At 36.8% G+C, this 15,988-nt stretch overlaps 1 protein-coding gene across 2 annotated transcripts in view; it reads left to right on the top strand.

Moving 5' to 3' along the window:
• Positions 1 to 15,988, top strand: part of RAB3GAP1 (RAB3 GTPase activating protein catalytic subunit 1) — a 107,114-nt gene that overhangs the window by 33,530 nt on the left and 57,596 nt on the right. For both annotated transcript variants that reach the window (XM_007964817.3, XM_073019642.1), the window contains 2 exons: positions 2,029 to 2,161; positions 3,932 to 4,010. In XM_007964817.3, the coding sequence (XP_007963008.1) occupies positions 2,029 to 2,161; positions 3,932 to 4,010 (212 nt within the window). The remainder of the gene's footprint in view (positions 1 to 2,028; positions 2,162 to 3,931; positions 4,011 to 15,988) is intronic.

The following is a 15,988-nucleotide window of genomic DNA, read 5'->3' on the forward strand; positions in this document are numbered from 1 at the left end:
TAAAGAGGCCTAGAAGATCCATGGCAAGGTGAGGGTGTTTATAGCCCTGTCTTATCCATATGGACAGGCGCTCCTCAAGTGTCCGTTTATAGACTCTCCACAAGGGTCGCATTCTATTCCCAGAGCTATGAACATCTGCTTTTCTAGGATAGGAATCTTGGTGATGTGAAATGTCCCTGACTGCACGTCTATTCGTAGGCTCTCTGCAGGGGAAGAACATCACGTGCTGTTGGCTCATTCTGGCAGTCCAACCTGGCATTGTCTTTACACAATCCTGCGTGCAATTTTGTATTTACAATAATCAGGAGCATTTCATCTTTTATTCCATAGCAGTAGTTTCAGGGGGTCTCCCAACACCTCCAGCTTTGTTCTTTTTGCTTAGGATTGTCTTGGCTATATGAGCGCTTTTTTGGTTCCATATGACATTTAGTTTTTTCTAATTCTGTGAAGAAAGCCAATGGTAGCTTGATGGGGATAGCATTGAATCTATAAATTACTTTGGGCAGTGTGGCCATTTTCATAGTATTGATTCTTCTCATCCATGAGCATGGAATGTTTTTCCATTTGTTTGTGTCCTCTCTTATTTCCTTGACCCAGCAATCCCATTACTGGGTCTATACCCAAAGGATTATAAATAATTCTACTATAAAGACACAGGCACACGTATGTTTATTGCAGCACTGTTCACAATAGCAAAGACTTGGAACCAACCCAAATGTCCATCAATGATAGACTGGATTAAGAAAATGTGGTACATATATACCATGGAATACTATGCAGCCATAAAAAAGGATGAGTTCATGTCCTCTGCAGGGACATGGATGAAGCTGGAAACCATCATTCTCAGCAAACTAACACAGGAACAGAAAACCAAACACTGCATGTTCTCACTCATAAGTGGGAGTTGAACAATGAGAATACGTGACACAGGGAGGGGAACATCACACACTGGGACCTGTTGGGGGAGGAAAGGGCCAGGGGAGGGATAGCTTTAGGAGAAATACCTAATGTAGATGACGGGTTGATGGGTGCAGCAAACCGCTATGGCACGTGTATACCTATGTAACAAACCTGCATGTTCTGCACGTGTATCCTAGAACTTAAAGCATAATAAAAAAAAAATTATGATTTTGGATGTGTATCATACATGACAATTCAAATCCTAATGAAAAGATTGATATTTGATGTACTTATGTAATAATATATACTTAGGACACTTAAAATAGGATTTCATTTAATTTAGAATTATAAATATCTTTCCAGGAATATATATAAAACATTCAGGTGTTTACACTAGGGATGGCCATGAAAACATTTTAAAAATAGTAACTCACAGATTTGTTGCTTATACATTTTCAGTCTAGTTTGGGGCTATCTGTGCTTAGCTAGTTGCTTGGTTGGTATTTCCTGCCTCGTAGTGGTGCTATGCTGTAATGACTGTTTACCTCTCCATTGGAAAAAGTAACTGTGGGAGATTAGAAGCCCTGTGGGAAAAATCCTTTTTTATGGTTAGGGTTATGTATAACTAAGGAACTCTTTGGAACTCTTAGTTAATATATATTTTCCATTGAAGATGTTGCTGTTCAAATGGAAAGACTTGAATGCCAAAGCTTGATAAAGAAGCAGGAATCTGTTAAATAAATGCTACAGGTGTATGCCTTTAAATTGATCGTGCAGACTGCTTCTTTATGAAACAGTTTCTGGTGTCAAATAATGCTATATGCTGTATTATTAATATACAGTGATGTATTCATGATTTTATATAGAGACATCCTGGAAAAAAATATTAATCTTTGTAAGTCACTTGATAGTTAATATTCTAGGAGAAATTTCTTTTTAAAGGAACACTGTGATAAATCATTTATAAAATAATTTTCTCTTGGTTGTATTCACTTTTATGTTTTTCTTTTTTCTTTGTATGGAGGATATTTATAGGGCAGAAAAAGGGGAAAATATCCCTGTCGTTAGTAAATATAATGATAGCTGTTGATTAAGGTAAATATTTTTCCATTTTATTGTTACATGTAGGGTATATTTACTTCTGGCACATGGGAAGAGAAATCAGATGAAATTTTCTTTGCTGACTTCAAGTTCTCAGTCACTCATCATTATCTTGTACAAGAGTCCACTGATAAAGAAGGAAAGGATGAGTTATTAGAGGGTAAGTTATTTCTGTATAATAATAATTAACTTCTGATTTTTAAGATTGGCTGTAATTTTGAATGACGAATTTAGTTTTCTTCTGTAGTGTCAGTTCCTCTGGAACTGTTTTACATAGGCAAAGTTGTTTCACCACATCTGAGGTAGAGGATGAATTACAGTGTCATTCATTTTTTAATTAATTAAATCAACTCATATTTATTGAGTACCTAACATGTACCAGGTACTTTTCCAAGCCCTGTAGAACCCAAACTTAAATGAAACTTACATTCCAGTAGGGAAGATAAGATACATAAGTAAGTAACAGTAATAGGTAAAAAGTGATAAGTGCATCCTGAAGTACAGATAAAGTTCTGTTGGAATTCAGAGGAGAAAAGATCACTTTTAATTGGGAAATTAGAGAAGGAGAATTAAGCAAGTAACTTTGGCTTTGAAGGATTACAATAAAGGAAAATCTGTTGATTAAAGGGTAGTATTTTGGATTGACTCCAGATTTTGGAGTCAAAACAAGTGGATTAAAATTTTATTTTTTCTACTTGCTAGTTAGTTGACCCTTCTAAGCTTGAGTTATTTCAATTGTAAAATGAAGTAATACTACCTGAAGGTAGTATTAAATCTACTAAGTGCAGATTTAATGAGAAATTGTACCTAAGCAACTATCTCAGTACCTGACCCATGCCAGGTACTCAATAAATGGTGTCTATGATTGTTAATAGGTCAAATCATCCAAAATCTTCTGTACTTAGACAAACTAGTGCGTAACAGTGAGTGAGCAAGATACTGAATAAACATGAACTTTGGAGCTGCCAGTCAAATGCCCTTCTTCATTCACTAAGCAAATAAATACGTAGAATGTGTTAAATTTTTTCTGATCGTAATAGATTGTCATTTGTAAGCTCAGACCTGAAAACAATCTGTGCTTTTTCTTGTGTAGGAATAGAATTATGTCACCTTTTCTATTACGTATATTCTTCTTAGAAACAAAACAATTAGATAATATGTGCATTCAGATTCATAAACCAGGGCAGATAACACTAACCATATATACATATATGGAAGGAATTATACAGCAAAATAAAATAATTAAGCCAGAATGTGAATATGAGAACTTTAAGATGAAGAGGGAAGTGTGTGCAGTTGGTGGGAGGTCTCATAATGGCCAGCAATTTTCAGGTTCAACATTCTGCCAATTAATGAAGAAACTATTCAGTAGCGAAAATTTAAGTGCTGTTAATTTAAGGGAAGACCATACATCAAGGAAAAACTGCTGTAGTAAGGAGGCTTAGAGGTCTGAGATGAACAGATGAAGGAGACTGTGGTACAATGAAGGCGAATGATTTTTTTCTTTTTTTTTTTTTTGAGACGGAGTTTCGCTCTTGTTGTCCAGGCTGGAGTGCAATGGCGCGATCTTGGCTCACTGCAACCTCCGCCTCCCGGGTTCAAGCAGTTCTCCTGCCTCAGCCTCCCAGGTTGCTGAGATTACAGGCACCAACCACCACAACCAGTTATTTTTTGTATTTTTAGTAGAGACAGGGTTTTGTTATGTTGGCCAGGCTGGTCTTGAACTCCTGACCTCAGGTGATCCTGCCTTGGCCTTCCAAAGTGCTGGGATTACAGGAGTGAACCACTGGGCCCAGCGAAAGGTGAATGAATTTTAAGCTAGTTAAGGCATCGTTTAAGCTAGTTAAGACATGTGTTTCCTCAAAGCATATTATAAAACTCTGCCTGATCATGAACGTACTAACTTTTTCATTATCAAATGTTTTTGTAGATGTTATTCCACAATCTATGCAAGATTTGCTGTGTATGAATAATGACTTTCCTCCAAGAGCACATTGCCTGGTAAGATGGTAGGTATATATTTTACTCAGATATCTTTTAGTATGCGTGTTGCGGGGGACCTCAACACTGTCCCCAAGTTCACCGATTTGGTAAGGAGACTCAGAAGACTCAGCATTTAATTGCAGCTGATTTATTGCAGAGACAGGATGCAGGGCAAAATCTGCAAAGGGAAGAGGCACATGAGGCAAAGTCCAGAGGAAGTACAAGCTTTTAAGAGTTCTTTCCTAATGGAGTCAGGCAAGATGTACTCAGTGCCCTCAGCAACAAGTTGTGACGATGTATGTGAAACATTATCTATCAGAGACAGTGTTAGAGGCTCAGCACCCCAGGTTTTTAATTAGGGGGCTGGTCATATAAGCACCCTTTCACTGGTATATACCAAAATTTCAGGCTCATAGAAGGAAAGCAGGTGTTCAGCATAAATTACATTGTCTGCATAAACAATTTAGGCTTAGTGAGCAGCTTAATCAGTTCTGGAAATGGTGAGAACCCTCCCCAAATCCCAATTCCCAGCTGTCGGCCAAGAGCTAACCTTGCAAGCAGGCTTTTCTTTTTTTTTAATTTTTTTGGTTTGTTTTTTCTTTTTGTTTTTTGTTTTTAATTATTATGGATATATAATAGTTTTACATATGTAATAGTTGTACATATTCATCTTCAAAAGAAATGATAAATGCTTGAGATGATGGATTCCCCAATTAAATGTTCCAATTCCATTCTTTTATTTATCTTGAAATATACAACAAATTGTTGTTAACTATAGGCGCCCTATTTTGCTACCGAACTCTAGGTCTTCCTTCTATCCAACTGTATTTTTGTCCCATTAACCATCCCCTCTTTATGCCCCACTCCCCACTACCCTTCTAAGCATCTGGTAATTCTACTTAGAGATATGTCAACTCTGTATCACCTCTCATAGCTAGCCTTTTTAAGCTCCCTGGTCATCTTAAATCTTCTTGTAAAACTTCTACCCAGTTTCCCACTTCTAACCCATGTTTACACACTTAAATGACTATCCATAAGACACTAACATCATTCTATTCTCTTATCTCTGTGAGTTCATTTTTTTTTTTTTTTTAAGCTCCCACATATTAGTGAAAACGTGTGCCATACTTGTCTTTCTGTGCCTGGCTTATTTCACTTAAATGTCTTTCAGTTCCTTCTATGTTGTTGTAAATGACAGGATTTCATTCTTTTTTATGGCTAAATAATATTCCATTGTGTATATGTACCACATTTTCTTTATTCATTCATCTATTGATGGGTACTTAGGTTGATTCCATATCTTGGTTATTGTGAATACTGCTGCAGTAAACATGGGAGTAGAGATTTCCCTTCAGTATACGGATTTCCTTTCTGCAAGCAGGCTTTTTTTTTTTTTGAGATGCAGTCTTGCTGTGTCACCCAGGCTGGAGTACAGTGGTGTGATCTCGGCTCACTGCAACCTCTGACTGCTGGGTTCACGCCATTCTCCTCCCTCAGCCTCCCAAGTAGCTGGGACTACACGTGCCTACCACCACGCCCAGCTATTTTTTTGTATTTTTAGTAGAGACGGGGTTTCACCGTGTTAGCCAGGATGGTCTCAATCTCCTGACCTCGTGATCCACCCGTGTTGGCCTCCCAAAGTACTGGGATTACAGGCGTGAGCCACTGTGCCCGGCGGCAGGCAGGCTTTTTTAAGGATACGCAGTCACAGCCCTGCTGATTCATGTTTTCTGCACAATATATTTCATAATCCAGGGTAGTGCTTAACTGTAGTCTCATGACAAGCATGACAAGAACATTTAAATATCATAGAAATTTTAATACATATTATTGAATATTGAAATAAACTCAATATATTGGATATTGATCTGTTATATGATAAAATCAAAACTCACTGTGTCTAAACTATAAATGTGACACATTAATGTAAGAGGTAGTCTTCCCCCTCCTTTTTTTTTTTTTTTTTTTTTTTTTTTTTTTTTTTTGAGACGGAGTCTCGCTCTGTCGCCCAGGCTAGAGTGCAGTGGCCGGATCTCGGCTCACTGCAAGCTCCGCCTCCCGGGTTCACGCCATTCTCCTGGCTCAGCCTCCTAAGTAGCTGGGACTACAGGCGCCCGCCACCTCGCCCGGCTAGTTTTTTGTATTTTTTTAGTAGAGACGGGGTTTCACCGGGTTAGCCAGGATGGTCTCGATCTCCTGACCTCGTGATCCGCCCGTCTCGGCCTCCCACAGTGCTGGGATTAGAGGCTTGAGCCACCGCGCCCGGCCATCTTCCCCCTCTTATCTGCAGTTTTGCTTTCTGTGGTTTCAGTTACCTGTGGTCACGTGTAGTCTGAAAATATTAAATGGAACATTTCAGACAAAAACAACAAGTTTTAAATTGCATGCTGTTCTGAGTAGTATGGTGAAGTCTTGGGCCGTTCTGTCCTGGAGGTGAATCATGCCTTTGTCCAGTGTATCTACAATGTATACACTACCTGCCCCTTAGGCCCTTAGTAGTCACCTTGGTTATCAGATTGACAGATCACAAGAAGGATGAGTATAGTACAATAAGATATCTTGAGAGAGAGACAGACCACATTTATATAACTTTTGTTACAAAATATTGTCATAACTGTTCTATCGGTACAGATACATAGGGAAAAAACAGCACAAACAGGCTTCGATACCATCTGCAGTTTCAAGCATCCACTAGGGGTCTTGGAACTGACCTCCCACAGATAAGGGGGACTATTTGCATCACATTTAAAAGGTCTTTTCTGTCTTTTTCAATTATTCCAAGTGTCTGTGAACTTTTATTTATTTTGGATGGAGTGGTCTTAAAACATGCTACCACCAAAATGGCCCTAGTAAAGAGTATATGTTTAAGAAAGGAGACCTAGTTAAAGTTTATGTACTGGTTTGAAATTATTCCATTGGTATCAGTTGGTCTTTTGATTTTTTTCACATTAAAGAATTCTAAGGGAGGGGAAAATGATATTAATCTGTGTTTATGTTTTTCTTCATTTCATATAGCAAATAGGCTGTGTAGCACTTTAAAAAAAGAAAATTATTTGCAAATGCAGGTAAACAGGATAGTATTTCATAAATATTCCTCTTTTAGTATGACCTTTTGTTCACTTAAGCAATTAACTAAAAAAGATGTAATAATTATATTAAATTTAATTTAATCCTTCCACATTCTATTCTGGCCTTTTAAAATATGAATATATACATTTAATATGATTAAATTTATCAGAAGGCACCATAGTATCAGAGCACGAGCTTTGTATGCATTCATTCATTCATTCAACATTAATTGAACACTTACTGTTTGGCTACATACTGAATTAGGTTTAATTCCTAACTCAGGTACTTAGTATCTCTGCAACTCTGGGCAAGTTACTTAATTTCTTGTAGTTTGTTTCTACACTGGTAAACTAAGAATAATAAATAATATGCACTTTCAAGGCAGTTATGAGGATCAAATAAGATGATGGCACCTAGTATGTTTATCAAAATCTAAATGCTATTAACATGATTTCAGCTTTTTGATATGTATTTCCTCAAACTGTTACATAGTCCGTAGTCAAAATATTAAATGAAGTAATGAAACTTTTCTATATATTAATATAAATAACTTGTTAGTAGGGTGGTTTTTGTAACCTTTCCATTTACTTTTAAAAATATTTTAAAAATTAACATAGTAAAATTGGACTTTTTGTGGAGGTGAGCAGTTCTCTGAACTTCAGCACTTCATATAGTTTTTCACTAGTACCAACATCAGGAGATACAACAGTTCTATAACACCGCCTTACCTCTGCTGCCAAAAAAAGCCCTATTGTCCCTTTTGTCTCTTAGTAAGCATAGACACATCCTTCCCACTTTTTTTTTTTTTTTAAGAGGCAGGTCTCGCTTTGTCACCCAGGCTGGAATGCATTGGTGCAGTCATGGGTACTGTAGCCTTGAATTCCTGGGCTCAAGTGATCCTTCTGCCTCAGCCTTTTGAGTAGCTAGGACTACAGGCGCACACCCCCATGCCCGGCTAAGTTGGTTTTTTATTTTTTTGTAGAGACAGTGTCTTGCTATGTTGCCTGGGCTGCTCTTAAACTCCTGGCCTCAAGTGATCCTCCCACCTCAGCCTTCCAAAGTGCTGGGATTATAGGCGTGAGCCACTGTACCTGACCATACTCCCCACATCCTTATAATCCTTGGAATCCCTGATCTTTCTTGGTCACTATAGTTTTGTCCTTTTGAGAGTGTCATATAAATAGAATTCTACTGTACGTAACCATGGGTGACTGGCTTTTAAGACTCAGCATGGTGCCTTTGAAATTCTTTGAGGTGATTCTACTTATCAATAGTTTGTTCCTTTTTTTTTTTTTTTTTTTTTTTTTTTTTGAGGCGGAGTCTCGCTCTGTCGCCCAGGCTGGAGTGCAGTGGCCGGATCTCAGCTCACTGCAAGCTCCGCCTCCCGGGTTCACGCCATTCTCCTGCCTCGAGACTCCCGAGTAGCTGGGACTACAGGCGCCCGCCACCTCGCCCGGCTAGATTTTTGTATTTTTTAGTAGAGACGGGGTTTCACCGGGTTAGCCAGGATGGTCTTGATCTCCTGACCTCGTGATCCGCCCGTCTCGGCCTCCCAAAGTGCTGGGATTACAGACTTGAGCCACCGCGCCCGGCCAGTTTGTTCCTTTTTATTGCTGAGTAGTATTTTATTATAAGGATATACCACACTGTTTACTCATTCATTTGTTGAGGGTTATTAGGATTGTTTTAAGTTTTGGCATTTTTATATAGAGCTATACTATAAATATTTGTATACAGATTTTTGTGTGAAAACAAATTTTCAGTTCACTTGGGTAGATACCTAGAGTAGGAATGCTAAGTCATGTGGTAACTGTATGTTTATAGGAAACTGCAAACATTTCTAGAGTAGCTGTACCATTTTGCATTCCCATCAATAATGTATGAAAATTCCAGTTTCTACATCCTTACCAGCACTGGGTATTATCAGTATTTGTTTTTAGCCATTCGTAGTAGGTGCATAGTGGTATCTCATCCTAATTTTAATTTTGAACATCTTTTGTGTGTTTGTCCATTTATATCTTCTCTATATTACAGTGTCTAAGTCTTTTGCACATATTTTAATTGGGTTATTTGTTTTCTTTTTTGGAGTTGGGGGATTGTTAAGTTTTGAGAGTTCATTGTGTACTTTGGATATATATCTTTTTTATAATGTGTGATTTCCAAAAATTTTCTAGAAAAGACATCGCTAAGAGAAATGAAAAGCTTATCTGTAACAGATAAGGCTGTAACTTATCTTTTAATTTCTCTTATGATGTCTTTTCTAGAACAAAAATTTTAAAATTGAATGAAGTTCAGTTTTATCAATTTTTAATTGTATGGATTGTGTTTTTGGCCATGTCTGAGGACTTTTTGCTCTAGGTCACAAATCTTTCTCCTATTAAAAAAATTATTTTATTTTGGAATTATTCAAAATCTGAGGGTGAAAGCAGCTGTTTATGGATGCTGGGGATGGTGGTAGCAGATCCATTACCTAGCTGGCAAAAGGGGTGGCAGTGGCCTGTAGTATTCTTTCGAAAAACCCCTAATCCCAATATATCCATTTTGATATTTAGATGTTACCTGATTTCTTTCAGCAGTGTCTTACAGTTTTCAGCACGAAGATCCTGTAAATGTTATATATTATGTTTCTACTTGTTGCTTTTTAATAAAGGAGCTATTGTAATGATATTTAAAAAAATTTTTTTTCATTTCCAATTGTTCGTTTCTAGTATGTAGGGATATGGCTGATTTTGAGGGGTTGACCTTGTATCCTGTAACCTTGCTAAACACAATTACTAGTTCTAGGAGTTGTCATTTCTTTGGGATTTTCTGTGTATATAATCACTGTCTCTGAATATGAATAGTATTATTTCCTTTCTAATCTCAGTTCTTTTTTTAAAATATGTATTTTTTAAAAAATGTATACCATCAAGCCATCTGTTCATGTTTTTTTTTTCTTTTTAAAACTGGCCAGGGCTTCCAGTAAAATATTGAATAAGAGCTCCTCATCTCAGAGGGACAGCATTTAGTCTTTTACTATTAAGTGTGATGTTAGCTGTATATTTTTTTGTAGATGCTCTTTATCAGATTGAGAAAGTTCACTTTTGTTCCTGCTTTGCTGAGAGTTTTTATTATGAATGGATGTTGAATTTTGTCAAATCCTTTTTCTGTTTAAATTGATATGATTGTTGTTTTCTGTTTAAATTGATATGATTTATTTTCTTTAGATTTTTAATATGTTGATTGCATTGATTGATTTTTGGATATATAACCAGCTTTGCATTCTCAAGATAAACTCCACTTCTTTGTGGTGTAATTTGTATTTCTCTCTCTCTCTCTGTCTCTGTGTGTGTGTGTGTATGTATATGTATGCATATTGCTGTATTTGATATGCCAATAGTTTGTTGAGGACTTCAGTGTTTATGTTCATGAGGGATGTTAGTCTTTAGTTTTCTTTTCTCCTGCTTTGGTTTTGGCATCAGTAATGTTGGCCTCATAATGTGAAGTCAGAAAGTATTTTGTTCTCTTTTATTTTCTTTGAGAGAGTGTGTAAAATTGACTTTTTTTTTTAACTGATAGAATTTGCCTTTGAAACTTTCTGGGCCTGGCATTCTCACTTTATTCAGGTGGCAGTTCCTTCTAGGGTCCAGGATTTAAGCAGAAGTCTCAGTTCCAGTACCTTGTCTCATGTATACCCATATCCCTGAGAGGTCATTCAAAACATTACAACCTCCGTAGTGATTTGGATTGATGCAGTGAATCCAAATCTAAAGGATATATAAGGAAGCTTTTGTGTTTAGGTTATATAGCAGAGAGATTGGTGATCTCATCAGAAAGATATGCAGCTTCCAAGTCCCAGGGCCTCATAAGCAGAGGCACAGCTATGGATAATATCTGAGTGATATTGTGCTTCTGGAAGCCTAGTTTCTGGGCCTAGACTTATTTATATTTATTATTATGAGACTGGGGCATTCTTGGACATAGCCTAATTTGGATGCATGCCAGAGACCACTTTCCCTGGTCTGGGTGTACCTCATCATCTCAGAGTTATATAATTCATACTATGACTGCTAGGCTAAAATATATGGTATTGTCAGACATAAACAGACTTTTCTTCCATCATTCTTGTTCTCTCCAGTCTAGCACAGCATAGTCAGTTTTGCAAACAGTTTTATAGGTCAAACTAACAGACTTTTAACAGTAAAAGTCTTACCCTGTAAAATCCCAGCACCCAGTGCCCAACTGTTAGGGCCTATAGCCAAAGCTTATCATCCCCTGGTATTTTTCAGTCACCTTCTGTGCTCGCTTTTGCCTTTCAGTATACTCTTTGTTTCTGTTACCCAGGAATCTCCTTTTTATTTTTTCAAATTCAGCTGTGTATTTTTACAACATTGTCATATTTGATCAGGTATGTTTTTGTGTGTTTTGGGGCAAGGGGGGCCTGTGTCATGTTAGTTTGCCATATGGTTGGAAGTCACATTCAGTTTTGTCTTACTTGAACTTTCTTAAAGTTTAGGAAGCCAACAACAAAGCTTTTGAGAACTGTTTAAAAATTAAGCATATTAAATGTGTGTGCATTTTCTTTTATTCAGAAAACATTATTTTTAAACATTTACTGTGATCCAGATACAGGAATATCAAGGATAGAACATGGTTCCTGCCTTAGTCATCTTTGGGATTAGTAGAAAGACAGATAAGGGACTAGACAACAATAACATTTTGTGATAAATGCTCTCATAGAGGGCAGAACACAAGGTTTGATGGAAACTCATAAGAGGTACCTGTAATTCAGACAGATTAAGTCAGGACAATGTTTCTAGACAAGGTACACCTGAATCCTGAAAGACACGTGAGAATAAGCCAGGTGAATAAGGTTAACTAATAAGTTAGGTAAAAAGATACTTGAGGCAGAATTAGTAGAGGTGATGATGTTTAAATGAACTTTTGAAACTTGTAGGTAGTTTGGTAAGGTTGGGTATAGCAGTAGAGGGTTGGGAATGGGAAACGATGAGAAGGACTTTGGTATATGGGTATTTTAAGACTAATATGAACCGGACATCTTAAGAGGATTTCATAATATTCTCTTTCTGTTTTATTCATATAATTTTTATTGTAATTGCTAATAAATACATTTCTCAAAAATTTCAAGGATACAAATTACTTGTAATGCTTCAGAGATACTGAAGAATAACAGACACAGAAGTTTTCACCTATACATTTATTTAAATTTGAATTTTAAAAAGTTAAACCAGAATTAAAGCAATGACAGTGAAAATTTGAAAATGATTTTGCAATATATGCATCTGTACTTATTTATACCATAAATATACAATCAGTATAGATTGACCCTGCCAGAGTGATTTAAAAATAATGTATGATTAATTTATATTTTCAAATCAATTCTAGAAAATAGATTTTTGGTATTTATGTCCAATGCTCAATTTTGGTAGTTCAAGTTTGTCTATTAATCTATATCTATTTTGAGATCTTCTGGCTTCAGTTTTCGTATCAAGCACCTCCCAGATTAGCTCCAAGCCTGTTTAACTTTGTTAAGGGTGTTTTATAAAGGTGGACTTTAAAAGATATATGGGCATGATAAATTTTATGTTCTTGGCAATGTAATTGATCTTAATGATGTGTTTTACTGGATGTGTTTCAGCCTTCTAATATACCTATCCTTTAAATACTTTTCTTTTTTTTCCTTTAAATATCTTCTAGTGGGTGTTTCCTGAAACCATCATTACAGATTTTTTCTCTTGATTATTATGCTTCATGATAATATAAATAGCCCTGGAAATGACACAGACTTTAACCATAGCAAACATTTATGTCCAAATGGAAATTCATGAGCAGAGATTTTAATAGGAAGGTGTGGTAGGCAAGATAATGAACCCTGCTAGCCCCTAGAGATGGTCCATGACCTAAATCTTAGAACCTGTGAATATAAATTATGTGGCAAAAGGAATTAAGGGAGCAGATGGAATTAACATTGCTTAACAATAGACTTTAAGGTAGGGAGGTTTATCCTGGATTATCTGGGTGGACCCAGTATAATCACAGGAGTTCTTAAAAGTGGAAGAGGGAGACAGAGGAGAGTTAGTGTCATAGCCGTATGAGAAGAACTGGTCCCAGTGATGTAGGTTTTTAAGATGAAAGAAGAGGGCCATGAGCCAAGTAATGAGGGTAAGCCTCTAGAAACTGGAATGGGTTCTCTGCTAGAGCCTCCCGAAGGGATACAGCCTCGCTGCCACCTTGAATTTAGCCTCGTGAGACCTGTTTCAGACTTCTGACCTGCAGACCCATAGCATGATCAATCTTTGTTGTTTTAAGTCACCAAACTTGTAATAATTTATTACAACAGCAATTTGAACTAATACAGAAAGTAACAGCGTGAAAGCTGTAGATGCCTGGAGAGGCTCTATTGAGAGTTGAACAATATACTGAAAGCACAGCTAGGTTTAAGGGAGGACACATTTTTGTCCCCATGGCTCTGCCTTTGTGTCGGGCATTGTCTTTGGGCCTTTAGCTTTAGTCATGCTTTGTTGGTCACCACAAAGGAAAAATCCACAAATAATCTTGTGAAGAACTGTGTAGTTGAATAATTATTATGGCTTTTAAGAAATACCCATTTTCGGCTGGGTACGGTGGCTCATGCCTGTAATCCCAGGACTTTGGGAGGCTGAGGCGGGTGGGTCACGAGGTCTGGAGTTCAAGACCAACCTGGCCAACATAGTGAAACCCTGTCTCTACTAAAAATACAAAAATTAGCTGGACGTGGTGGTGCGCGCCTGTAGTCCCAGCTACTTGGGAGGTTGAGGCAGGAGAATTGCTTGAACCCGGGAGACAGAGGTTACAGTGAGCCAAGATCGTGCCACTGCACACCAGCACGGGCAACAGTGTGAGACTCCATCTCAAAAAAAAAAAGAAAAGAAAGAAATACTCATTTTTGTGATTTTTTTTCAGTTTTCAACCACAAATTACTAGATGTACAATGAAACAGGAAAGTGTGACCCATGCAAGGGGAAAAAATAGTAAAAATGGGCTCTTAGTGGGTCTTGATATTAGATTTAGCAATAATATCAAAACATTTATTACAAGTATGTAGAGAGAATTGAAGGAAAGGGTTTTCAAAGAATTAAATACTAACAATGAGTTACATAGGAATCTCAATAAATAGAAACTATAATAAAGAACCAAATGGTGGCCAGGTGTGGTAGCTCATGCCTATAATCCCACCACTTTGGGAGGCTAAGGTGGGCAGATCACTTGAGGTCAAGAGTTCAAGACTAGCCTGGGCAACATGGTGAAACCCCGTCTCTACTAAAAATACAAAAATTAAATAAATAAATAAAATTAGCTGGGTGTGGTGGTATGGGTAGCCCATAGTCCCAGCTACTCAGGAGGCTGAGGTAGGAGAATCACTTGAACCCAGGACGGGGAGGCTGCAGTAAGTTGAGATACTGCCATGGCACTCCATCCTGGGCAGCAGAGTGAAACTCCATCTCAAAAAACAAAACAAACAAACAAACAAAAAACCAAAAAAAAAAAAAAACGAATGGAAACTCCAGAGTTGAAAAGTATAATTGAAATGAACTTTCTTCACATGAGCTCAAAAGCAGATCTGAGATGATAGAAGAAAGAGTTGGGAGATTTGAAAGATTAACAGAAATTGTCCAGTCCAAAGAGCAGAGAAAGAAGTTTGGAGAAGAAAAAAGAACAGAACCTCTGAGATCTGTAGGTCAGTGTCAAGTGTTCCAAAGCATGCATGTAATGGGACTCCCAGGTGAAGAGAAAGAAAGTGGTAGAAAAACAAATTTGAAGAAATAATGGCTGAGAATTTTCCAAATTTGATTAAAAACACTCAGAACCAGAAGTCTTAGTGAATTTTAAGTAGGGTAAACACAAAAGAGAACCACCCCTAGACATAGTATGGGCAACCTGCTGAATCCCTTAGATGGAAAGAAAATCTTGTAGGCAGCAAGAGAAAAATGACTTGTCATTTACAAGAGAACAATACTCTTGACTGACTTCTCATCAGAAACAATGGAGGCCAGAGGACAATGCAGTGACACAAAGTTCTGAAAGGGGGGAAAAAGAAACCACTGTTGACCAAGAATTCTATATCCAGTGAAACTATATTTCAGAAATAAAGGTGAAATAATGACATTGTCATGTAAACAAAGATTGACAGAATTCATCCTTGCCTTACAAGTAATACTAAAAGAAATAGAGGGTAACTTGAATCCATAGGAAGGAATGAAGAGCTTTGGAAATACTCTAGTAAATACAGTAAATATATTCTCATAATTTTTTTAAAAAGCGTAAGATTGCTTAAGCAATAGTGACAGCACTGTATTGTTGGGTTTATAACATACATGTAATATGTAATATATATGACAATATTGCACAAAGGAAGACGGGGAGGGAATGGAGCTATACTGTATAAAATTGCTAGATTTTACTGGAATAACCTGAATACATTATAAATTAAAGATGTGTATTGTAATATCTAAAAAAGTTACTAAAAATAAATTCAAAAAATGAATTGTTGTTTGAAGACCTCCAATTTCCCAGGTATTTTTGTAAGTGATAGGTATTTAACTTTTTTATACCATTTTTTTTTTAAAGGTCCTTAATCTATTTCTTTCTAAAGTAATATATGTGAGAGGTGTAGAATGGGAACATTCAAAGTAAGTGGTATAGTTTTATGATTTGCCTCTGTGAGAGTAACAACAAATATATCAAATATTGGTTAACTTTTTGTTGTTGTTACTTTTGGTCTTTATTGGTGCAGAAAAGAAAAATGCATCTGAAACCAAAAGTGAATGGTTGATTGTCCTACCTTTCTCATTTGGAGGATGGGATGCTAAGACACATTTATATTTAAATATAGTATTTAGTAGACATATGCAATCTGTTATTCAGATGAAACAGTTCTTTTATTAAGAAGTGCAAT

Source organism: Chlorocebus sabaeus, chromosome 10, assembly GCF_047675955.1.
Source record: "Chlorocebus sabaeus isolate Y175 chromosome 10, mChlSab1.0.hap1, whole genome shotgun sequence".
In the NCBI taxonomy this organism is placed as follows: domain Eukaryota; kingdom Metazoa; phylum Chordata; class Mammalia; order Primates; family Cercopithecidae; genus Chlorocebus; species Chlorocebus sabaeus.